This window comes from Lissotriton vulgaris, chromosome 9 (genome assembly GCF_964263255.1).
Source record: "Lissotriton vulgaris chromosome 9, aLisVul1.2, whole genome shotgun sequence".
In the NCBI taxonomy this organism is placed as follows: domain Eukaryota; kingdom Metazoa; phylum Chordata; class Amphibia; order Caudata; family Salamandridae; genus Lissotriton; species Lissotriton vulgaris.
This window is the reverse complement of record NC_141697.1, coordinates 35391724-35418316: the sequence shown is the minus strand read 5'-3', so window position 1 is coordinate 35418316 and position 26593 is coordinate 35391724. Positions and strand designations below refer to the sequence as shown.

The 26593-nt window shown below is 50.5% G+C and overlaps 1 protein-coding gene across 1 annotated transcript in view; it reads right to left on the bottom strand.

Annotated features, from left to right (window-relative positions):
* PRKD1 (protein kinase D1) overlaps nucleotides 1–26593 on the bottom strand; it is a 929258-nt gene that overhangs the window by 506896 nt on the left and 395769 nt on the right. The window contains exon 3 of the mRNA XM_086936991.1: nucleotides 6657–6788. Within this exon, the coding sequence (XP_086793117.1) occupies nucleotides 6657–6788 (132 nt within the window). The remainder of the gene's footprint in view (nucleotides 1–6656; nucleotides 6789–26593) is intronic.

Here is a 26593-nt window from a genome sequence, read left to right as displayed (position 1 = left end):
ATCCTTGTCCTAAACCACAATAACCCTCTCCTTCATTATTTGAAAAGGTTCACGAAGATCCTGTGTGTGCTCCAGCGACATCTGTGCAACAAGAACTGATACCCACAGCGTGGCTCTGTGGTGCGAAGGAGCGACCCACGTGCACCCACCTTACCAGCGAGACTATCCTCCATGCGGCAGGCCGCAGAGGACCGACAGTGGTAGAAGCAATACAGATGATGGTAACAAGGCGGGCCCTGTTACCTGTCCCTCCCAGGCAGAGGTCCTACAGGCCTCTCTCACCTTTTTCTAAAAATGAGCGTTTCAGTCTCCTACGGCGGGTACTTCTTCCCATCCATGTGGGTCATGGATGTAACATGTGTATACCCATCTGCACCTAGATAGCACATGTGTGAAAGACATGACACGTGGCCAAAACCACACTGGAATCCATTTTATAATTGCTGCTTTCAGATGATACCCACAATGAAGAGTTAGGGAAAAACCAGACAGGAGATGTGAATAGCAGGCCTTCTTCAGGACATTTCAGGGATCAGCAGAGTGGGGTCAGACTTGTAGGTGGGGAGGGAAGGAGACAGAGGGTCCATCTGAAGATTAGGGAGTCACCCCAGCTCTTTCTTGGTCCATTGTTCACTGGAAAGGCACCCCAGGTAGATGAAGCAGTAGTTAAATGGGTCAGCCCCCTTCTCTTTGTGCCCTTGAACTGGGTTTCTCATACCAGGTGACTCCCAGTTCCATTCCACCTTCCTGCTGGCACCTTGTAACAAGACCCTGGTTCCGTAATTCTGAACAGAATTGTATTATTTGCACCAGAATCTAAGGAGAGAACAGAGCACAACAGATTCCACCTGGATTCAGAAGGATAAGAAGCGTTTCACAAGCACTATGGTTTGCGGATATTTCACTGCGTTGCATACACCGACTCTCTATCGACTCCAGCGTTTGCCCCATGGTGATTGCCGCTTTCTTTTATTTTTTAATGAGGGATGCTCCGCGTACCACTGTTACCTTCCCAACCTGTGGACAGGCATTTTGACACCTACAACTGCAGAGTTGTTTCATTACGCGCTGCCATGGAGGTGGCCAAATGTCCATTGGCAGAAACAGCGAGCCCGAAGTGTGCGTATCAAGCAGTACATCAGCGCACTCCCAGATACCACTCTCGAGTCGCTGCTGATCATCGTTGCATCCTGGGTTATTCCAAATCGGCGCTTGCAAAGGGCCACAGTTTTCTTTGAGGTTTGCAGAATGTCCAATTTGGGTTTCTTCTTCCTAGTCAAATAAACAACGTGAGCTACTGGAAAGGGGCAGCCCTTTCCAAGATGGCACTCTTTCTATTGAAGGATGTCTGAGTTTCCCAATCCAAGATGTAGCAGAATCTTTTCAAGTGATGTCAGTTCTTATTTAAAACATATAAAAATCCAACTACCGGAGTCTGAGTAACGCACGTAATTATGCAAGTCTGTCCATTCTTGTTACTATGTTGTTTTGTCATTAAAAGCTGTATCAACGCTGGGTAGGCCGAATGTTGACGCCGAACCAGTTTGCTAAGCGTTATGATATATCAGATTGAATGTACAGCGCAATAAACACAATTTAAACATAAAACATATAAAAAGGAGGCTGCATGAGAGGAAGATGCATTGCATTGCATTTCGTTCCCCACATTTTCAATTTGAGCTTTGCCCCTTGGTACTGTTTTTGTCCCTAACTGTTGCCTCTGTCAGGTTGCATTAATTTATTTTTCCTGGATTCATCACTCGTCATTGCCTAGCTCTTTTCTTTTCTCCATCCTGTCAGGAGGTGCCCTGCTGAATTCTCCACCAGAGTCAATAATTACAAGATTGACAAAGGTTCTTTTCCACTTTAATGGGGTTTCCTCCTAACTGTGGCCTCCTTAAGGAGACGCCTGTCATCTTTCACATATACTATTCTGTCTAGGGTGGTACTATGGCTACAAGAAAGAGCTGCCCTTTCCATGGGCAATCCAGAAGGGTACTCAGCAGACCTTTTCAGTGCCCAGTCCTTGTCGGGTTCAAGCAACATGAGCAGAACTGCCCACAACCGGTATCAGGGCTGGCGGTTCCGATACACAACTACAGTTTGCAACTTTCGCATAAAGATTGAAAGAAAACTTCCAATCATGTGACAAGATTTCAGAATCCCCCATCTCCACTCTAGTGGGGCCCAGAAACTTTCTGTCCACTGGTGTTGGATTACCTACCGCCAACGCCTCTTGCCAGGTTCAGGACCACAAACCTGAGGAACGTCGACAAAGACTGACGGAGGACTTTTCTTGACCCTGCTTTGAAGATGAGACCTGACCATTTGCTCAGGAGGGGTATTGCAGGTGCCATTGTCCAGGAAGATGCTGCTCAGACGGAGGGGAGCTGTGAAGGCGAACAGACATGACGAGCCGCATCTTCCAGCAGGGGAGGACGTTCCCCACTCCGTGAGGATGGTGCCAGGGAGTTCATAAGAGTCCCTGCAGTGCAGACAGAAGAACGGTGTGCCCCCATGGATGGAGTGTTCCGACTGGGGGTGGGTGCAATCTTTAATTCCACCGACAGAATTGAAGGAATTTAGTAACTCAACGTTACTCATGTAATGCGGACTTACTAATAAATTCCGCCACTTCGCCAGCGGGATTAGGCAGCACTGAAATTGTATTTTAGCAGGGCTCAAAGAGGGAGAAGCCCCTCTTTGTTTAAAAAACACTGCAGGTTAAACTTTAACCTGGAATGATTTAAACATAGAGGGACTGCCCCCGCTTCCAGCCCTCTTTAAACCCCTGTAGTGCAGCACGTACCCCTCGTGCCTTCACATAAATCTGTAAGGACATTGTGTGGTATTGCCTGCACCGGAGTGGATATACTCTTGGCGCCGTTGCATATTTATGTGAGGGCACCAAGGGGTATGCACTGCGCATTGTGTGCCCACCCTGCCCCTTCACTTAATCCCTCAAAATACCACAGAATTTTTATGTAATTCTGCGGATTGAGAGTCCCCCAGTTCCGCCCACCCCTAGTGCCGACAAACTCAATCAAGTCTGTGCATTTTTTGTTGTGAACCCAAACTAAGCAAAGTCAAAAGGCACTAGAAGCAGGCAGACTAGGGTCTGTGGTCTGACTAAAGTTAAAAACAGAGTGCTGGGGGAAATCTTGCATTAACTGAGAGACCAGGATGTAAGTACGCCCGTCACGACCAAGGGTGGGCAGCTAGCTGGTTTGAGTGGTGGGTTTTGTGACTGGGCCAAAGCAAGCACCCCAGCTTCAAGATCTGCCGAGCCGACAGCATTGCGATGCCGCCATAGCCTCCTCGAGTGGGGCTGGAGCTAACTCCATTTACCTGTTTCGCAATGCTGGGGCGGTAACCGTAGCTCACACGCAAGTAAATTGGGCTCAAGCACAAACCTCTCGGCTCTGTAGGTCATGCGTCTGCACCACATGGATCAGGACTGCCCCCAAACACCTGGGAGTGTGGGTGCTCTTGAGCAGGTCAGCCTACCCAAAGATTTACCTTACCCCAACACCCTTCCATAAAGATCTACTGAGACACTTTGGGACTTTGCACATTGGGTACCACAACAGGCTCTGCCATGGAAACATCACAGAATTCCGCCCCACGAACAGTCGAAGCGCGTTAGAACAGCCAGTATGATCTGCTTCACTGGCTGCGTGTGATGGACTGTAGTCTTCCATTTCAAAGACGAAGCACTGGCTGGACCTTGAGTTATTGATTTGTATTGATCGCCTTCTTGAGTTCTGTGACCATCTCACTGAGTGAGCGCTGGGCGGCTCCACTTGGCTGCCCTAAGGGTTGGACCTGGTGCTCAGCTTTGGGCTCAATAGTAAGGTGAAGCCCCAGCGCTTCAGTGGTAGAGGGCTCCGAGTGTCTCCCCGGGGTCTCATAATGAAGGGACCCCACACATGCTATGGTCTTTAGTGCTATGTCTAACCTCTTGTACTGTTGCTGAGGAGCTCCAGCCTTTGTGATTTATAATCATTTGTCTTTACAAAAAATATTTTGCAGGGGACGAGATGGCGCTCTTCATGCAGCTATTATTGTGTCATTTATTTCTACTCCCTAAATGCTGTTATTTGTTTTGATGAGGATCTAAAGTGGCGAAATTGCAAAATATACTCAGGAAGTTACTGCATTTTCAGTGGGCACATTTCATATCTTTTGCATGCTTTTATTTAATCTCATAAATCATGTCATCTTGTGTCAAGTGATATATTTCTGTCTGTAATCTTCTGGCCCAGGGATCAAATTATTCATAAGAGATTTGATGAGCCATTCGCAGTTTCACTGTATCGGCCGTGTGTCATTACGAGTCAGCAGCATACCACTGAGACAAGCCTGGGGTGCAGGCAGCAGCCTTTCATCTCCATGCCATGCAAAACAGGCTGCTGCATCAGTGATGTCATCTCTGATGTCACTGGGGTGCCATTGCGAGGGGATGAGCGGTGGATTGGGGATGTTGGGGTTGCAGAGCGACACTACATCATGAATTTCTGTTTTTTATCAAATCTGGATGGGAACTATTCCAACCTTTCAACAGACAGAGACTGCTGAAGGATTTTATATCACTGATGAGTAACTCATCCCTGCAGACAATCATAACTTCCTTAATAAACATTTTTATGTCTGTCTAGGGACGTTATGGCAGCCGTCTATGATCAGATATTGCGTCTGCAGTCAGTCGTGGCTGGCTGGCACATTTACGCTCTTCGTATTCAATCTCTCGCACCGGGGTGCCCTTCCGCCCACAAGCTCGTCATTTATTGGGGTCTCCTGGGACCTCTCTTTGCCTCACATCATCTCCTCTCTTTCATTGCTGTGTAATTCATTTTTATCGTCCCTCTACGGTTCCAATCCTGTGTGTATGACGGTCACTTCTTCCAGTGGTAAGAGCTGTTTATGCGCCCACCCACTGGCTCGACACCCCTGAACCACAGCCATCCTTGTAGCCCATACATTAAAGTTTGGTGAAAACCACTATTCAGTCTGATTCGGGCTACGAATGGGAGTTTGTTGCTCAATGGAAATGAGGGAGTGTCGGCACCCCTTCACCGTGCAGTCACAAATAGATATGAGTAAAAATGTAAATTGATACTTGTATAGCGCACTACTCACCCGCAAGGGTCTTAAAGCGCTTGTACGAATACCGCTGTGGAACCCGTCCTGGCTTTTCCCTGTGAGGCGTCCACTCCTGGGCACCCCCAGGGTGAAGGCCAGGAATCCTTAGCGTTGTGGGGGCCATTGTGGAGATTAAGCAAGCTATTGCCCAGAGTTGCAGAGTGGGCTCCATGATTGGAATAGGCACCAAGGCGAGAATTATCAGGTCCGTGGAATTTTGAGCCCAAGACCCGCCGAGGCGGGGAATGGAACCCTGGTCCCGGGCTAGACCTCTGCATCAGGGTCTGCCGCTCTAACCATTGAGACACATATTTTGAGATGCAAAACCCAGGACAGGTCAGACATAAAAGTACAACTAAGGGCCGGTCTGATTTTTACATACCCTTTTAAATGTATGACTGTTTGCGTGCTGTTTGTGTGTGCATGGGTGGGTGTGTATATGGGTGTGCTATTGTGTGTGCAGGGGAGCAATTAGAAGCACATTTTGGGGAGGGCTAAGAAAAGATTTTGGGGGAAGGGCTGACTCTTCCAGCAATAGTTAGAGTGCAGAGGCAGGGGCTCTAGAAGGGGTGAAAAAACAACAAAGCCTCATTTACAAGCGAATGGTCTTTTAAAGACCTGTAAAGTTCTCAGGTGCGGCTGTGTGTGTGCCCGGGAAGCTGTGTCAGCCCGGGCTGACACACACAGGAGTATGAGGGGGGGGGGGGCTGGGGGCTGAAGCCCTTTGACCCCAATGGGCGTTGCGCGCCTGTGTGAGTGTGTGTATAGTCACACATTTACAAGTCTATCATATAGCGTAGCTCATATACACACCCACACACACAATACACAGACACATACACCAAGTTCAGCATCATAAGTACCAGGCATTGCCCCCATGTACTCGATGTATATGGGGTCAGTGTACTGCGTGCAACTTTCTTCAGTATCATGAGTACCAGGTACTACCCTGTGTACCCCAGAAGACCTGCCTCTGTTATGTGACGGGGTCAGTGTATGTTATTTTGTTATGTTATTCCATTTTTATATAGCGCTAATCACCACTGGTCTCTAAGTGCTTCCCAGCAAAGAACAGGTCACTAGCGTAAAAGGGTCTAGTGGCAGCAGACACGGCACTTTAACCGATGCTAATGTCTGTCTGAACAAGTAGGTCTTTAAAAGCTTTCTAAAGGAGAGCAGAACCGATTATTTTTCGCAGGTTCTCCGGTAGATCATTCCAGATCTGAGGAAGGAGGACTGAGAAAGCGCTGCCCCCTTTGGTTTTAAGATTATACCTAGGAGAGGCTAGCCTAAAGGCCTCGGAAGAGCGTAAAGCTCTACATAGTGTACTGTGCTACACTCTTCCGTATCATATAGCGTAGCTCATATACACACCCACAATACACAGACACAGACACAGAGTTCAGCATCATGAGTACCAAGCATTGGCCAGTGCACCCCAGCAGACCTGCCTGCCTTCTGCTGGGGTGTATCGGGTGTTTCTCTGTCAGTACCATGGCTCCACCCAGACCTACCTTCACACTTGAGCCCCTGGCGCACCAGACCCCAGAGCATCTCTCCACAGTGGTCGCAGAAGGCCGGCGCCCGGTAGGAGTGGACGAAGAGCGCGTGGGGCCGGATCTGGAAGTCCTCGACTGTGGCCGAAGCTGGGGAAGGAAAGAGGACAGTGATTATTGTGTTTACTGCACAAGGACCGAACCTGAGATTTACCCCTTCTCAAGAACCCCCCGGTTAAATAGGCTCACCCCTTCCTGGATTCATAAGCAATCCAGTTTTAATAATACAAACGAATTCATTCTGAGTACAACTTAAAGTGTTACAGAGTAGAAGCATTTCACTTAACCATGCTAGTATCTATTCCATTTCCGAAGGATCTATCTCTAAAATATAGGGCCAGATGCATCAAGTGAAATGCGCTCGCAAAAGGGCCAGATTCTGAGAATCTGGCCCTTTGCAAGTGCAATTTTTGCATTTGGGATGCATCATCCCAAATGCAAAAATCGCAATTAGAGAATTCGCTAAATTGCGATTGTTTGCATTTAAGGAATCTCAAATTGAGATTCCTTAAATGCAATGCATGAAAGTATCAAAAATAGCGAATTCGCTAATAGGGCACGCAAATTACCACGAAGTACAACTTCATGGTAATTTGCAAAAACTTTGAAAAATGCACTTTTGTGCATTTTTCAAAGTTTCATGTTGCGCACACACATGCCCTAAGGGCATGTGTGTGCGCAACATATGTGCACAGATCACATTCAGGGGTGTAACAGGGTGTCCTTTGGACACCCCTGCACCCTTGAACTCGCAATCTCAATTTGCGAATCGCTAATTGCGATTCGCAAATTGAGATTGTCTTCCCATTCATTCCTATGGGCCTCTAGGCCCATAGGAATGAATGGGGAGGTATTCATTAATTGCGACTCGCAATTTGCGAGTCGCAATTAAGGAATCGGTATTTTTTGTGTGATTGCATGATGCATTCCATTTTGCTATTCCTTATTAGCGATTCCTTATTTTTCGCTAATAAGGAATCGCAAAATGGATGCTTGATGCATCTGGCCCATAATTTCCAATTGCAAACTGAATCCCACCAAAGGTGTCAGCGGCTTGCACCACGATCTTAAGAGCAACCATCATGCGTCACCCTACGGTGGCACCGTGGGCGTTCATTCACTGATGTACCACAGGTAGAGAAAGTGACATCACGCACCCTTTGACCCCAAATGACACCACAGAGTTAATCCCTGTTTCCAATGATCCCCTATATACCAGCTCCTTGCGCAGCGCAGGCTGAAATGTCAAAGCTGCGCACAATCGGCAACTGCCCTGGGCCCCCACCTTCCAGGAGGCCCCCTGGTAAAATGAGCGCGAGGAAAGACTTTCTCTTTCACCCTCTGAGTCTGTCTTTCTGCCTCTTCCTCTCCTTGACATACCTCTGTCTCTCTACATAGCCCTACCCCCACTCTTTACCTTCTACCGCTCTCTTTCTGTACCTCACTTACCTCTTGGTCTATCATCGCTGTCTCTGCACACTGCGCACACTGTGACTCTCTCTACTTGTCTGTCTACACGGGGGATTTGGGGGGCAGCCGAGCCACGAGGTCTGCCCCCCGGGCAGGTTTGGGAGGGGGAAGGGGTTTCATGGGCGCGGCCATTTTGCCGCCGGTTGGGCTGCCTGGGAGAGCCCAAAGGCAGCCCAAAACTTACTAGCAAGCCCAAAAAGGGCTACATAAGGGGGCTTCACTTCCGCCCAGCCACCATTTTAGGTGTTGTAACCTGGTGGCTGGGTGTGAAGTATTGTAGCTTGTCGTTCTTAGCGGATTTATCGCTTCGTTCTTAGCGGATTTATCGCTTGTCGGTTTGCGATATTATTGGGATGTCAGGCGCGGAAGATGTACGTGTGCTTGAGGCCATCCGCCTGCTGAGTGAAGCAGGGCGGATGGACCTCTTGGTGGGGCCGCGGGTGGCGCGGCCGGTGAGGCAGGCGTCTTTTCGGGTGGCGGCGGCCGTCCTGGCCTGCTCGCCGCCGAAGAAGACACAGAAGCTGCAGGTGAGTCTCCAGGGCCGCGACGATGTCAGGAGCGCGACCCCGGATGACGGAGGGTCGCGGACGAGGTGCGTTGCCAGGGGCGCCTCGCCGCGTTTACAAGGAGCGGTTGGGGGCGGGCGGGGAGGCGGGGCGGCGGGAGGCCGGCATGAGGCGGAGGCCGAGCGGGCGCGTGTGGAGTCGCGCGGCCGCCCGTGTGTTGTGGAGGGTAGCGGGGGGCCGGGAGTGGGGGCGGGGCCTCGGTGGAGATTGGGAGGCAGGGCGAGCGGGACGGAGGGAAGGGAGAGGTGGGTGGCAAGGGGAAAGGAGCGTGGTCGGGGCGGGGGGGGAGGGGAAGGGGAAGAGGACAAGGAGGAAGCGTGGTAGAGGGCCAGGCCATGAGGAGGCAGTATGAGAGCCCCTCGCCGGCCCGGCAGGGGGCAGGAGAGAGGGGCAGGAGCGCTGGCAAGAAGGGGGGGCAAGGGGAGGTGGGGGGATGGGCGGGGGAGGCAGACAGGGGGCGGGACAAGGGGGGGGCGGCGGAGGTGGGGCCAGGGGATGAGCTGGGGCATAGGAGGGGGGGTCCCCGCTTTTATTTGAGTCGGAGGATAGCGAGAGGGAGTGGGATGGGCTAGATGTGTTTCCTTCATGGGAGGAAGGGATTAAGGAGGATCACATGGCGGCGGCGGGGGAGACGAGGCAGGCGGGGGAGGAGGCGGGGCCGTCGGGGCGGGCAGAGGTGGTTTCAGGGCGGGGTGGCGGCGGGGAGAGGGCGAAGGTGGGGTGGGTCGGGGACGGGGGGAACACGCAGGCGACGGAGGGGCGGGAGTAGGGGGGCTCTGTTGGAGCGAGGACGAGGAGGAGGGGAGGGCGGGGGAAGGCTGGGGGGATTGGCGCTGGGCGGGCGAGGCGGAGCAGTGGCAGGGAACCAGCACACCAGCAATACCCTTTTTGTTGCAGGGAGATAGCCGGCGAGGGGGAGCAGACTTGGTACGGCTTTGGGCGGCCCAGCGACACCAAGGAGAAGGGAGGGCGGAGCTTCCGGCGGCGAGCCCGGAGACCACGCGGGATCACGTCGCGGGTGCGGCTGGCTCAAGAAGGCCCCAGGCGGGCTCGCCGGTCCCAGCACCCCCAGGGCCCAAGCGGCTTGGGGAACAGCAGCAAACATGGAGCAACGACAAAGAGGACTATTTTACTTTGAGTGAGGGCAGAGGCGAAAGGAGGGCCTCTGGCAGGTTTAAGTCGGCGCCGCCAGTGGCGCGCCGGAAGTATAGGTGGGGAGGTGTGGAGTTGATGGAAGGAGAAGACAGTGTAGAGGAAGGTGAAGTGAGAGAGGGGCCGGGCGGACGGGGGTCCGGTAATGGTGCTGGTTCTTTGTTACAGGTGTCACGGGGCCTGGGTGCCGCGGCGGCCCGGACACAGTCGGCAAGCAGATCGGCGTCGGACAGGAGAGTCGAGGAGCGGCGAGGGGATACTTTGCTTGCAGGTAAAAGCGGGGAGACGCCGCGGATGGTGTCGGTGGGGGTGGGGGGAGGAGGGGAGGTGGGGGCGGGAGATCGGTTATGCAAGGGGAGGTATGTGGTGGACCGGGGTGTGGGGACGGATGTGGCTGCGCTTGGGGGAAAGGGCGGGGGCCCAGCGGGGTTGCCGGCAGAGGGGAAGGTGGAGAAACCGGAATTAGGGGGCCATGCAGACAGCGCAGCAGCGGGCAGCGCAGCAGCAGGCGGCGCAGCAGCAGGCAGCGCGACAGCGGAGGAGGAGGGCGCGAAAAAACCTGACAGCAAAGAACTGAAGTTTAAACGACTTCCTTATATGGGGGTCACGAAGCCGCTAGGGGCGCATTTGATGGCAGCCACTAAGGAAAAGATATGGAAGGGAGAGTATGTGGAATTGTTGAAGCTGTTACACAGGGAGGTTCGGTCGAAGGAAGGGTCAAAGGAGGAGGAGTACGAGCTACAGAAGCGCCCGAGGGTGCCGCTTACAATTGAGAACTGGACGGCGGCATTTCTGATTTTCGCAAGTGTATATTGCGAGAAATTCCCAGAGAGGTCGGTGTCCCTGTTTAAGTACATGGACGTTATCCGGATGGCGCAGATTACTGGGGGGGGTTTGCGTGGGCGCAGTACGACGAGGAGTTCAGGGCAAGAATGGCGTGGGACACGGAGGCGAAGTGGGGCGAGCTGGATTGCGATTTGTGGCAGCACACGATGGGTCTGGCGGGGTCGGGCAAAACTATCTTTACCGCCAGCGGGCTCCTGATAATATATCAGCCCTTTCAAGGGCGCCCCACCCGAGGAGGGGTGGGGGCGGGAGCCAGGGGCCAGACCGGGACCGCGGGGCCCTGCTGGGACTTTAATAAAGGGGCGTGCGCCAGAGAGCACTGCCGCTTTCGACACGAGTGCTCGGGGTGCGGGAGGTACGGGCACCCTGCGACACGATGCTGGGGCCCGCCCGGTCAGCAGTATGGCGGTGCACACTCGGCGGCGGGAGCGACACGACCCGGGAGCGGGCAGCAGTCGGGAGGCGGCCGGGGTGGAAAAGGGCCTGGGCCAAAGGGCTCATACGCCGGTTAGAGTGGATAAGTTGACGGCGGCCCTACGCAATTACCCAGACGCGGGGGCCGCGGAACGTCTACGAAGCGGGTTTCGTGACGGTTTTCGGCTGGGTTACGAGGGTCCTCGTTTGCGTCGATGGGCGGACAATTTGCGGTCAGCGCGGGAGCACCCGGAGGTGATACAGGCTAAACTGGACAGGGAAGTACAGGAGGGGCGCATGGCGGGGCCTTTTGAGGACTGGCCGATGACGGACTTGATAGTGTCCCCTATAGGCGTAGTGCCCAAGAAGGAGGCGGGGCAGTTCCGGCTCATACAACATTTGTCGTGGCCGGACGGCGGGTCTGTAAACGATTTTATCAGTGAGAGCGAGGCCACAGTGGTGTACTCCTCGGTGGAAGCGGCAATGGCATTGGTGGTGAAGGAGGGAAGAGGCGCAGTGATGGCCAAGTGTGACATCAAGTCGGCTTTCCGGTTACTGCCTGTTCACCCAGACGACTGGGGCCTACTGGGGATCCAGTTTCACGGCCGCTGGTATGTGGACAAGGCGCTGCCGATGGGCTGCTCGATGTCCTGCGCGCTTTTCGAATGTTTTAGCACGTTCCTGCAGTGGTTCTTTACGGAACGCACGGGTCACCAAGGAGTCACGCACTACCTGGATGACTTTTTCTTGGTCGGGGCACCGGACTCCACGAACTGCCAGGTGGCTCTGGACAGGTTTCAGGAGATCATGGTGGACCTGGGGGTGCCGCTGGCACCGGAGAAGACAGTGGGGCCAGGCACGGCGCTGTCATTCTTGGGCATCGAGATAGACTCGCAAAGGATGGAAGCACGGCTGCCGGCGGACAAAAAGCAACAGATGCTGGGGCTGCTGCAGGTGATGGTGGCCAGGAATAAGGTGACAGTGTTGGAGGTACAAGTGCTGCTAGGGAACCTCAACTTCGCGTGCAGGGTGGTGCGGGTCGGTAGGACGTTTTGCAGACGCCTGGGCCGGGCTTTGGCGGGGTGGAGGCCTCCACATCATCGCGTGCGCGTGTCTGCGGGGGTGCGGGAGGATTTGCGGATGTGGCGTTTTTTCCTGCACCAGTTCAACGGAGTGCCCTTACAGCGGGACGTGGACTTGGTGTGGGATGTGCAGATCTTCCCGGACACGGCGGGTAGCGAAGGTTTCGGGCTCTACTGGAACGGGAAGTGGTGCGCAGAGAGGTGGCCCCCGGAGTGGTCGGGGGGCGGGAGGAGCATTGCGTTTCTGGAACTCTTCCCTTTGATAGTGGCGATCTGGCTGTGGGGAGAGGTGCTGGCGCATCGCCGAGTGACGTTCAATGTGGACAATATGGCAGTGGTGCAGGTGGTAAATCGCCAGTCCGCCAGGGATAAGCAAGTGCTGAAGCTGCTGAGGGTGTTTGTGCTAGGCTGTTTGCGCCATGATGTTGCTTTTCGCGCGGTACATGTCCCAGGAGTTGACAATGACATTGCGGACGCTCTGTCTCGTTCGCAGTGGGGGAGATTCCGTGGGTTAGCCAAGGACGCGGAACGGGACCCGACTCCACTGCCGGCGCAGATGTGGGACATAGGCAACAGCGGATGTTGCAGCTGGTTCTAGGATCCTTGGCAGAGTCAACCAGAACAGCGTATGTGGCAGCCTGGGGGGAGTTTGTGGCGAATGGGGCGCGGTGGCGGCCGCCGGGCAGGGACAGGCAGGAAGAGGTGGTGCAATACTTGCTGGAACTGATTGGAAGGGGGTTGTCGAGAGTGACGATAGCGGGTAAGCTGGCGGGGATCGGCTTCATGGGTAAGCTACTGTGGGGATACGCCCCGTCCGCAGGTGAATTGGGGTCCAGGATGTTGGAGGGTTGGGCGCGGGAATGCGGGCGGGGGGGGAGGTGCGGCGGCCGGTGTCGGGGGAGATGTTGGGCAGAATGGTGTCGAGGCTGCCGTGCGTGTGCAAGGATGACAGAGAAGCATGCTTGTTTGGGACACTGATGGTGTGGATGTTCGCGGGGGCTTTTCAGGTGTCGGAGCTTTTGGGTTCCAAGGCTGAGCGGGGAGTGGAGTGGGCAGAGGTCCAAGTGTCGCAGTCGGAAGTGCGCGTGTGGTTGCGTAAGTCAAAGATGGACCAGAGGAGTGTGGGGGCCTGGGTGAACATGGACAAGGGGGGAGAGGGCAGTGAGTGCCCGGTGCTTTGGGCCAGGAGATGGAGGGCTGTGGGGGATGCGAATGGTCTGGTGTTTCAGCACGCGAATGGGAAGGGGGCGACGGGGCGTCAGTTGTTGAGAGTGTTGCGGAAGGCGCTGGCGAGTTTGGGAGTGGATGGGCGGCATTTTGGCATGCATTCCTTTCGGATAGGGGCGGCATCTGAGGCGCACCGGCGGGGGCAGGGGAGGGGGGCCATCATGCGCTTGGGTAGGTGGACATCAGATTGTTATTAACGCTATGTGCGCGGCGCAGACCCAGCGGGTGCGCGCGGGATGGACTTGGGGGGACAGTGTTGATGACATATGTTTCTAATTCCAGGTTCGGTGGCGGGACCCTCGTCCCGAGAGATGTTGATCTGGATTGTGGGTCATTCGTTTGTGAAGAGGGCGAAGCTGCAAGCACAAGACAGCTATTTTGGGGATGGTTTGGGGTTCAATCCTGATTTGTTCAAGGTGTTTTGGTCGGGGAGGGGGGATGAGATGGAAAGAGCTGGTCACGACCCTGAATGGTTTAGTGTGCGTGGGGCGGTGCCCCGACGTGTTGGTCCTCCATTTGGGGGAGAACGATCTGGTACAGGAGACAGGCCTGGTGCTGATGAGGGCGATGCGGCGGGATCTGGCGGAGCTGCGCAGGTGTTGGGCAGGGTGTACGGTGGCGTGGACCGAGTTGGTACCGCGCAGAGTGTGGCGAGGAGCGGTAAAGCCGCAGGCGGTGGATAAAGCGAGACGGAAAATAAACGTGGAAATGGTGCGTTTCTGTCGTCATTTGGGTTTCACGCGCATATGGCACAGGGACATTAAGTATGATGCGCCGGAGATGTTTAGAGGAGATGGAGTGCATTTGTCCCGGATGGGAATGGATCTATACCTGTTGGAGCTTCGGGAGGTGTTGGCGAAGTTGTTGGGGGTGCGACGGGAGTAATGGGTTGGTGACGTGCGTGGAGGTGACGGGGTGGGGGTGGGGGGGCAGGGAAAGGGGGGATGAGGTGTAATCACCTACCCCACTTTCCCTGGGTGGCGGAGTTTGGGTTGATGTTGGCCAAGTTTGGCTGGAGTTCGGGTCTTTATCATGTTGTTTGGGGAATTGGGGAGCGGGAGCGGGGAAAGGGAAACCAGTTTTGGAGTTACATTAGAGGGGCTTAGTTACAGTTGCAATAAGGCAGATAGGGCTGCAGCTTTTGACAGGTTTTGGAGTTAAGATGTAGGGGAGAAAATGGATACATGAGGATGTTATGGAATTGTATATCTGTATATGCAAGGTGGGGGGATTGTATCATGTGGGGATCGTAGGGGTGGAGGGAGACACAAACCTAAGGGGTCAGGTAACTCGATGTTTAGAGAGGTGTTAGTTTTGTGAGGCGGTTGCCAGTTTTAATACATGTGATGTGCACCTGTTTCAAATAAAGCGGCCTTTTACACACAAAATGGTAGTCGGTCTTGATTGCCCCCTTCATCCCTCCCAAGGGGGATTTGGGGGGCAGCCGAGCCACGAGGTCTGCCCCCGGGGCAGGTTTGGGAGGGGGAAGGGGTTTCATGGGCGCGGCCATTTTGCCGCCGGTTGGGCTGCCTGGGAGAGCCCAAAGGCAGCCCAAAACTTACTAGCAAGCCCAAAAAGGGCTACATAAGGGGGCTTCACTTCCGCCCAGCCACCATTTTAGGTATTGTAACCTGGTGGCTGGGTGTGAAGTATTGTAGCTTGTCCCACCCTCCCACCCTTAAGAGAGGGCTCGGGGGGGGGAGGATTTTGGCGGCCAATATCTGGTCAGGTGGCGGCGTTTGGGACAGGTGCACAGGGGAGGTTTTGCTGTATGGATTTGTCGCTTGGAGCAGGTGCAGGCGGAGTTTGGGTTGATGTTGGCCAAGTTTGGCTGGAGTTCGGGTCTTTATCATGTTGTTTGGGGATTTGGGGAGCGGGAGCGGGGAAAGGGAAAACAGTTTTGGAGTTACATTAGAGGGGCTTAGTTACAGTTGCAATAAGGCAGATAGGTCTGCAGGTATTGACAGGTTTTGGAGTTAAGATGTAGGGGAGAAAATGGATACATGAGGATGTTATGGAATTGTATATCTGTATATGCAGGGTGGGGGGATTGTATCATGTGGGGATCGTAGGGGTGGAGGGAGACACAAACCTAAGGGGTCAGGTAACTCGATGTTTAGAGAGGTGTTAGTTTTGTGAGGCGGTTGCCAGTTTTAATACATGTGATGTGCACCTGTTTCAAATAAAGCGGCCTTTTACACACAAAATGGTTGTCGGTCTTGATTGCCCCCTTCATCCCTCCCAATCTACACTGTGCCGTCCTCCATGTAACCTACTCTTACCTCCTGCTGTCTTCCATGCCTCGCTCTCTCTCTGTCTAACTCCCTTCTTTCTACCCCTCCTTTCTTTACTTCACCTCTGTACCTCTGTATTGTTGTATCTCTTATTTATTTATTATTTACAGAACTTGTAGTGCACACAGTGTAGTATCCTATAGCTGACACTGATGTGCATTGTTAATCAGTGTCACTGGCGTAGCTAGGGGGGGCGAGGGGGCGGTCCGCCCCAGGCGGCACTATTTTGGGGGCGGCAGCTGCGTTATACTAGTGGCCAGCCCAGGATTCACTTAGGCACATTGTCGAGCAGCACAGTGCACTGCACACCTCACGTGTATCTAAGTGCACGCGCACCTGCTCCCAGGGGCCAGACCGTCAATATTGTAGCGCGCACAAGTGCTACCATTGAAGGCCCTGGGCAATTTGGGCCAGCCCCCGCACTGTGCTTTTAAAATGCAGAAGTGATGCGCAGGCGCACGCTCGCGCGCCACCACTACGCACTCTTGGAGTGCCGGGTATTTTCTGCAGACAGTCCAGCTACATTAAGAACACCAGTCTCACTTAGTTTGAGACCGACCACCACCGCTCCAAGCCGCCTACTTAAGGAGATCCTCCTAGGTAAGCTTTAGTTAGGATTGGACTGCACTTGTTCATTCGGTTTCTCTCAGGCGTTCCGATGCCCGACATTGAATGCAGTGCTCCCAAAAAGTCAAATATCCTCCTATGTTCGCCCCGCCCGTCTCTCTGCTCTCGCCTCCGTCCTCGTGTGCTCTGTTATCTCACTCCCAGCGCCGCAATAAGCAAACATTTAGTTAATTACATTTTGTGGACCAGCAAGAAGGACACCAAACGTGTCTCAGTGGAAACAGGAAGCACTCCCACAGCCACAGACAAAAACCGATAGCTGCAAAAATAGAACAGGGAAAGAAAGAAGGAATGTTGGAAGAAAAGGGAGAAAAAAAGGGAGTAGGAGGATGAATGGATATGTGGATGAATGAGTGGGTGAAAGAAGTGAATGATGATGGATGGACACATGAAAGTATAGTAAAGTAAAGGGATGGGTGAGTGCATGAATGGATAGGTGGATGGGCAAGTGAAAGGATGGCAGAACAAATGGATGAATCGTTGAGTGAATGAATAGGTGGAGGGACAGCTGAAAGGAGGATAGAGTAAAGGGATGGATGAGTGGGCGAAAGATCTGTGAATGGAAGTCGTAGTGGATGGATGATGAATGGATGGCAGGGTGAATAGATGGGTGGCAAAGTGAATGAATGTATGGATGGATGGCAAAGTAAATGGATGGATGCGTGGCAGAGTGAATAGATTAAAGGCAAAGTGACTGAATCCATGATTGGATAGCAGAGTGGATGGATTGATGAATGAATGGCAGGATGGATGGCAGAGTGGATAAATGGATGAGCGGATGGTTGGCAGAATGGATGGATGGATGGCAGAGGGGATTGATGGATGGCAGAGGGGATTGATGATTGGCAGAGTGGATGAATGGGTGGTTGAATAGCAGAGTGGGTGGATTGATGGATGAATGAATGAATGAATGGCAGAGTGAATGGGTGGTTGAATGGATAGATAGAAGAGTTGATGAATGGATGGGTGACAGAGTGGATGGCTGGTGAATGAGTGGCAGAGTGGATGACGAGCGGGTGAATGAAAGAGTGGATTGATGTATGGATGGAAGAGAGGATAGGAGGATGGATGGATGGATGGCAAAGGAGGATGGATGGATGGATGGCAGAGTAGGCTGATGGATGGCTGAGTGGATGAATGGAGGAGTTAATGAATTTGAAGAAAGGATGTCGATTGATCAATGAATGGCAGAGGTGATGGTAAGATAACAGAGTGGAGGATGGATGCAAAGAGAATGGATGGCAGAGTGAATAGATCAATGGGTGGCAGAGTGGATGGTTGGTTTTTAGACTATGGATGGGCAGAAGGATGGCATAATAGATGGATGGCAAATTGGATAGATGGCTAGATAGATAAATGGATAGAATGGGGAAATATTGAATGATGGATGAAAGAATGAATGGATGACAGAATCTAAAGGTGAAATAGTGGATGCCAGTAGGTGGATAGAAGGGTGAAAGAATGAATAGATAGATGCATGGATGGAAGAGATAATGAAGCTGTTCTATTGCTATAGCTTTGCCCATGTTTCTAAATACTGTCGTTGTTTGGTAGAGTGTGGGTGTAGAGTGTGACCTATGTGGGAGTTGTTTTGGTGGTGTGCTTGATGTCTAGCGGGTGGTTTTACTGCTGTGGTCTTGTAGCAGCAGTTCAGTATGGAGTGATGTAAGAGGAGGAAGGGATACATTTACTTATGCGTTTATCTGCCATTTTAGTGCTGGTGGGCCTTCATCAACTGAGACTTGACCTTCGAGGTTTGCTCTATCCTTACGCCGCAGTTTCACACCCTTTCTTTTCTCGCATTGGAGTAGAGAGTGGCGTCATAACTTAAACCCTGCCAATCCACCCCTGCTGCTCGCCGAAATTTTTTCCCCAGATCCACCCTCCCCGCCGCTACCTGCCAAGGGCGGCAATCTGAGGGATAGCCCCGGGCGCCAGAAGCTCTACCTACGCCCCTGATCAGTGTTAGCCTGACTAGAATGTTGGGACTGCATCCCGGTTGTCCTGAGTGTTGGAATGTTGAGACTTGAAGTGAGGCAGAGATTGAGAGCCTGACTTGCGATGGTGGTGGCTGCACTGCTGAGGCTGGAGTGTTGTACTTCCAACTTAATAAAGTAACCTGACGTTCAGTCTTCCTACTGCCTCCTAGATCATTTCATTGGCGACGACTTGGAAGAAGATTGGACCCACTTCAACACTCCAACTCCATTTTATTTTCTACTCAAAACCGCTTTGTTTACAACGCTCACTTCCATAATTGGATCTACACTATCTACCGAAAGTTTTGAGACTTTTGGAAAGGTATCACTTTGGGAAACGAATGCAGAGGTCAGGTGAATCTGTTGAAGAATACGTTTCTGTTTTAAGAAAACTTGCCTCTACATGTTCGTTTGGTGTCAGCTCTGCAGAAAGCGTTTGTGATCAATTTATGTTAGGTTGTTGCGTCGAGAAAGCTAGAGAGAGCTTCTGGCAGAAAGATGATCCCTCTTAATCAGAGGTTCTTACTCTTGCCAAAAACATTTAACACAATGAAACGTGTGGTGAAGAAATAAAGAAGAATATATATTACAGACAAAGTACCTCTGACACCATAAATCAAATCACTATTTTTGTCCCAAGAGGATTTTTTAATTATCCCTGGGTTATAATTATAGATATATTTCTTGTGCACTTATTTTACAAAATATGAATTCCTTTCACGAAACAAGCTAGAGCAAAACCTTCTTGTCTTTTTTTTTTATACATCAAATTTCAAGTGTCCTGGCAGGAGATTACCTTTGTTGTTTTAGGTTCCATTTGTTATGCAAGTACCGACAAGTATGTTTTGTTACTTCTGGACATGTTTTCCAGACGGCCAGAAGTTGCCATTACCAAATCAATTGAGTCTTGTGATGTTATTATGTTTCTGGCACGAGTTATTGAGAGAGAGGCTTTTCCAGATTCGTTGTTGACCGACAATTAGGTACAGTTAGTCTCTTGTGAAATGGAATAATTTTTGAAGAAAAGAGGTATTAGACATAAGAAAGCAGCCTTATATCATCCTGAGACCAATGGCATGGTTGAAAGATTCAAAAAGGTGTTGAAGGAGACCACCCAGTGAGCCATTTCAAATAATATATGTTGGAAAAATGAATTATTTGGTAAAGTGAAGAATTATTGGTTTACCCCCATTCGAGCTCAAGTTTCTCCCCGTTTGAATTATTCAAGAGAAGAAAGGCCAATACTTTTGTGTGTCTTACCTGGGTTAATGATTTCTCTAAGAATGACGTATGTTGCTTTTGTTATTTGCACTGTGAAATATTCTGTTGTTTGAATGTGTACTATTGTATTGTTGCTGTGGGTGCTCACTTATTGAATACATAGGATTATTTAAGTATATGTATTCTGCTTTCGTGTATTTGTATCCAAATAATAATGCAAATATATTTTTTTAAAAGATGAAGAATTATTTCATATATATTTTTGTATGTTCGCTAAAACAAAATTGAAAAACTATTGGTAGGTGCATGGCATTTCTGTATATTATGGACATATTTTGGCCTAATATGTATAGAAAATTGTTTTGGAGAAGCCTTGTTCGGATTTGCTTCTATGAGTATTTTAGGGTACTTCATTCTTTTCACAAGCCCCTCTCGCTTCCCTCGCCAATGAGCCCTTCTTTCTTGTACTAACATAACATAACTTAAGGTCATTACACAGGTGCGACCGCCCATGGTGGGCGCACCCCTGCTGTGGCTCTGAGTGGTGTTGTCGTAGTCCGAAAGTGTAGAAGTAAGTCTTGCGCTTTCTCACAGATCGCAGCACCATGCCAGCCAGTGATGATACATGCCCCCTGGGGGGTGCGGCTAAGGGGGTGCACTTGTGTGTCACACTCATCAGGGACTTCGAAAGCTGTTTTACGCCTGTGACAAGGGATCATGTATTGCAAGAGAAGGGGCCATCATGCGGCTCCGGGATCATATACTGGGAAAGAGCAAGGGATGCTGAGTGATGTGCAGAGACGCAGTGCTGGACTCTCAGAGGGGGGTGTCTGTGAACCTAAGAGTTCCCGACAGGCACTAACAGGCCCCTCTGGAGTCTCGCCTTATGAAATCTCATGTGCGAGACATCCAAGAGTAAAGGGCAACTTTTGAAAATTGGCGATGGTGGCGGTTCAAGGTGTAAATCCACAAGACTAGATCCATGCACAGCCACTGACCTTGTGAAATATTTCCATTTAGATTAACTTTATCCAATTATATCTAATATGAATATCCTGAAAATCTGCTCCGACCCAAGGATATATGTTGGACTCTACTGTTCTACAGCATCAATTCTAAAACAAAAATGCACAGTATGCACATGTTGACTATGAAAATATCGGCTGCAAAGATCTCAACAGGCACCTAAAATCACACTCAGTCTGTAAATACTTTACAACTCACTTCCCGCTTATTATGGCAGAAGTTTAATATACTATTCTAAATCCAGTCCTAGCCTGCTTAGAGGCAAGGCAGGAGTAGCAACCCTTTCCATGTGGATATTTTTTTAGAGAGTGGATTGTTATTTGGGGTGGGCGACCGCCCATCTCAAGGAATAAAAACACACATTTGTCAGGATGAACCCCAAAGTCACTAAACTAACCTGAGCTCAACCCCTTGCGAGCTATGGCACAGACCAAACAGGCTTAACTCTGGGCAATGTAGGTCGATCCGCCTTGTCCTTGATATATTAACGAACTTTGGTAGATACTCAGGGTTTGATATAAACTGGCGTATGTCGGTCCTTTTTATGCTGAGAGGGGAGGTGCCACGTCTCCCAACAGAATGTGCGATAACGGTAGCCACTGATGGTTTTCGATATTTGGGGATCTTTGTGACCTCAGATCCCGCCTGCTTTTATGACTCAAATTTGGCTCCGCCTCTGACTAGATTACGGGCAGATGTTAAACACTGGAGGGCCCTACCTTTGACACTTGTAGGGAGAGCCGTGCTTTTTAAGATGTTGGCACTTCCTCGATTCCTCTATGTTCTACACAACTGCCCATATAAAGTTCCGGACACCTATTTTAAGGCGGTTGAGGGTGAGATCACCATGCTGTTATGGGATGGTAAAGCCCCTAGGATTGCTAGACACAAACTGACAAAAAGTTGTTATGATGGGGGCATAGCCCTCCCAGACCTGCAACGTTACTACTGGGCGGCACATCTAGTGATTATCAATCATTGGATATACTACCCCCCAGATGACCCAGCATATGCTTTAGATAGGTACCAGACCGACCGCTCCGGCTTTATGTGCGCCCTATATACCACAGATAAGAAAAACAAAGGGACGTTCTTCGGGCCGATTAAACATATGCTTGATATTTGGCGCATAGTTTTGTCACGATTGGGATGGGCGGACACCTTATCGTTGGCCACGCCACTTTGGTTCGCTCAGAAGCTGGGAGACTGTGATATCAGCTCGGGTTTGATAAATGGGACCTCATTGGACTGTCCACAGTAGAGGATTTGGTTAAAAAGGGGGCGATTCTGACTTTTGCTGAGCTCCAAGACAAATATCAATTGGCTCAAGGAGAGATTTTCCGATATCTTCAAATTAGACACGTGTTACAGACAGCCTTTCCGTCATTTAATGATATACCGGAATCCTCCCCTCTTGAGGACCGCCTGCTTGAAGGACCTTTAGACTCGAAGGCGATCTCCTTAACCTATAAAAAAATTGAGTAACAACCTTCCAGACGCCTTCTTAAAGCTTAGAGAGCGTGGCAGGATGATGTAGGCCCTGTAGAAGACGAGGACTGGCAGTCGGCCCTGATGTCCCCCCGTGGGGCGGCCATCAACCAGGGATTCCGCCTGATCCAACTGAGAATACTTCACCGCTCATACATAACCGGGAAAAGATTGGCAAAATAGGCACTAAACCGGACGACAGGTGCGGAAGGGGGAGTGGCCAACAAGCCACATTTTACCACACACTATGGACGTGCCCAAAAGTCTGCCCCATAAGGGAGGGAGCCACAACACATATGTCCACAGCAATAGGAAAAGCAATAACTCTCACCCCACGACTAGGACTGCTCAATATTTGGGAAGCCACTGACCTAACGGAAATTGAACAACAGTTCGCTACACTGGGTTACACAATGGTGAAAAGAGAGGTGGCATGGGGATGGGGAGATAGAGCCCCACCTCGCATTACCCTATGGAGCAGAGAAATGGACCGATGCATGCTATCGGAGACAGAGGTTTTTAAGGCAAGGGGGTGCCCTAAGAAATGGGACAGGAAGTGGTCTCACTGGAACAGACATAGGGGAGATATTTGTGTGTCACCCACAGTAGAAATGTAAACAAAAATTACAAAAAACAATAAGGGGAACAAAAAATATTAAGTTTTAAAGTTTTAAGAAAAAATAGCACCAAAAAACGGTAAGCGATAATGATAGCCTACCGAAGTAGTAGACCAGGACCTGGGCATAATTTCCGGCGTACCGCGATGGAGCATGGGTGGGCACACTAATCGGGTTCGTCCCAGTCAAAGAGTTTACCTTCTGACTTAAATATTTTTCTATGGATCTCAAAATCCTCCAGCAGGGCAAGCCTGAACCTGTTTCCAAGGAAAATGAAATGAAATCTTTGCTATGAGATATCCCTTACTGCTCCAGAGGACTTGGAAGTCAAAAACCTTTTTAAACCCCCACTCTTCAGGGTTTCTGGAGCAGCCCCCCCATTGATCACTTCCAAGGCTAAGGAGAACCTCAGGGTTGGTATCCAGGGCCCAGGACTCATGCCAGCAGAGGCCACCAGCAAGGTACAGTCCAGGTATAGTTGGTATTGGCCAACCAGTCACTTCAGGAAACTGGCCTCTTTCAGCTTGTTGTCTCCCTGTGGCCACACAGGATGTCAGCCAACCGATCACTGGAGTCCACTTCTTTGTCCTGGGTGCGAGAGGGAGCCAGTCCTTTAGGGTTCCTCTCAGATCACAGACAGCATGACCAGATCTCTTCTGATCTTCTGAAAGTCCAGAAAGTATTCTGCGGATGGTTAATAAGGTGCTGCATTTGTGGTTGGCAGTAGACAGTGAGTGAGGGTGACTTCAGGACACTCTTTAAAAACGATTTTGGAGACACACTTAGCCACTTTTTCAGAAGTTCCAGATTTACCCTACTGCAAACAATCATGCAGTGCCCTTCAATTCTAAAACCAAGGATGGGAAAACCCTTCCTGTCTTGGGCACAGCTCTTGCGTCCACCCAGGGTTGTCCCCAGGAAAATGAGCAGTCCCTTACCATGTTTGTACTCCAATGTAGTTCTAGGATAGCTGTATTCCCACTGGGTTCGGAGTCAGCCTGGATAGTATGGCCCTTGGGGACAAAGGGTTTTGCTTCTTCAGGTATCTCTTTACACTAAACTATGAATGGGCAGCCTTCATCTCAATCCCTTTCAAGTTAATTAAGTTCCTGGCTCTACCCCAACTGCATTTCCTTAGCTGATAGGGAGCAAATACGCTACACCCAATCCATCCTATTACCAGGCCTAAGCCATTGGTCTGCTCTGGGAGTACTTTTCACACTCATTGAGTTCAAGTACTGGGTAGGCAGCAGCTAACAGGTAAATGCAAATTAGCCTCCATGAACTTCAGGCAAGGAAAATGACATTTTCAAAAGGTTACTTTTCCGATATATTTATTAAAAATCTAACGTCACCAATACATTTGGCTTTTTTTTCTTTTTTAAGTTTTATTTTCAGTTTTACACACATACGTTAATAAACAATGCACATATCGGTACAATGGTAAGACGCCGTAACACATATGAGGTCAGGAAAATATTATCCGGCATCACCCCAGGCCCCAGAAACTAGTAATGAAAATAATCGGGTTAAGCCACATTGTCTATGATCAGTCCAGAACGTTTACATCTCCCGGAACTAACCCGCCGCCCCCTCCCATTTGAAGTCATAATCCCCAGTGGCACATTTAGATAACACATACGCAAAATCATGCCTCTTGACACCAGACATTACAACAGCATTCCTAGCCTATAGCTTCGGGAAAAATGCCACTTGCAACTTGGGCATCAGCTTCAATACGCACGTGTAATGTACGCTCTATATGCGCACCAAATATCCACTGGGCGAGCGGAGCTGGGCACGAGTGTAGTATACTCCTCGCAGTTCACATTACAGTATGCCAAACTACGAAGCCACGCATGGGAAGTAGGTTGCGTTCCTGCTATCCCAGAGCAATGCCACCTTTCGTTTGGCCAGTAGGAATCCCAATGCAGCAAGCTTTCTGACTTTTTTGGGGAAGTTAATCATATATCCCAGCAACGCAATTTCAGGAATGGGAACAAGTGTCATAGCAAATACTTCTCCTAGCGTGTCGTGCACCTGTACCCAAAAATGGTGCAACTTGGGGCAGGTCCAGGAAAGGTGGGCAAAGTCTGCGTGTGGAGCATAACATTTCGGAAAATGGTGAGGTCTGGAGGGGTCTATCTTGTGTGACCAAGCAGGGGTATGGTACATCCTGCGAAGAAATTTAAAATGCAACAACTTGTGCAGACTGTTCAGAGACACCTCTTTCGTGACCCTACAACACTGCTCCCATTGATCATCAGTAATAGGACGGCCCAGATCACACTCCCATGCCATGCGGACTTTAACGTCATAGAAGGGAAGATCCATAATACACTACCTGTACATTTTAGAGACCAAATGTGCGCCTGTTGGACTTCCGATTATTACTGACAGTAGAGTGAACGATTCAGGAGCTATCGGAAATGTGGGGAAGGTTGCCGGCAACATTGAAAGTATGTGACGCAACACAAATCCATCCATAAAGGAGCAATCCTGAAACCGGGCCTCCTCAGACACCGAGAAAACATGATTGTTGGGGAACAGGTCACTAAGTGTGGAAATCTGAAACTTTGTCAGGGTGCGTTGCACCAAAACCTCACCAGTTATTTGAAGCAATGTGCGATTCGGGAGTGGGAGCACCGGAGAGTATAATAGGTCGAATCCCAACAGCCTACGCAACCGGTCCCATGCCCAACTTGTGGTGGAAACAGTTTGAATTTCTTGTGGGTCTCTGGGGACACCAATACGTAATATTGTGGATAATTTCTGCGGCAGTACCAGATCTGCCTCTGGCTTCAAATAAGAGATCCTGGCGTCTGGGTGGTACCAAGCATAAGAGTAACAACACTGCACAATCAAATAGTAAAGATACATATCCGGGACTCCCAGTCCGCCTCGCTCCGGTGGCAGTGTCAAACCCCTCCAGCTCTCACGCGGATTCTTGCCGCCCCATACCAAGCGCAGAAGAAGGTGGCGCAATTGTAAAAAAAAAGGACTGAGTAAGAGGAATGGAAATATTATTAAAAAATACAGAAATCTCGGGAGGACTACCACTTTTATGATGGCCACTCTGCCAGCCATAGACAAAGGCAGCCACAACCACCTATCGAACTGTGATTGCCCACTAGAGCAACAATGTGACCCAGAAGAGAGCCGACAACTATCAAAAAGCGGCCTTCCCCGTCCGAGATAACCCTAGTGAGAGAGAAAGGGACTCTTTTATGAATAAATATGGCCACACCCCTAGCATACCTGCTATAGTTGGAAAAATATCTGTGGGGTCCCAAGCTCATTGCCATGGATGTAGCATCAGACATGGGCAAGTGTGTTTCCTGCATATAAATTATGTCAATGTTGTGGTGAGCGATATAATTTAGAACCTGTCTGCGTTTCCGTGTGTTATTCAAACCTTTGACATTCCAGGACATCAAAGAAAGCCCGGAAGGACCAGGTTGCCAGCCTAGCTGTGCCAACTAACAAATGAATCAGCCAACATATGTCTAAAAGATCGGACCCAGCTCCATGTACCATTGACATGTGTAGTGCGAACTGAACAAATATGAAAAAACAGCAAGCATCAAACCCCCCCAACCCCCACTCAGCCCCCCCAGTCCTTGGCAAGGCAAAACCCAACCCCTACAACTAAATATCGGTGCAATTCGAACAAACATTGTGAGACAGGACATATCCATAGGCACCGAAAAGTTGGAAAAAACAACAAACATACCACCGTGTACACCATGAGGCACAGCAACGCCACGCCGGCCGGGCAGAAATAGAACATCATAGAACAAACGGAAGAAAATTCCACAATGGAATATACATTACAGAGCCTTCAAGCGGTAACGGGAATCAGCCAGTCCCAGTATTGGAGAAAAGG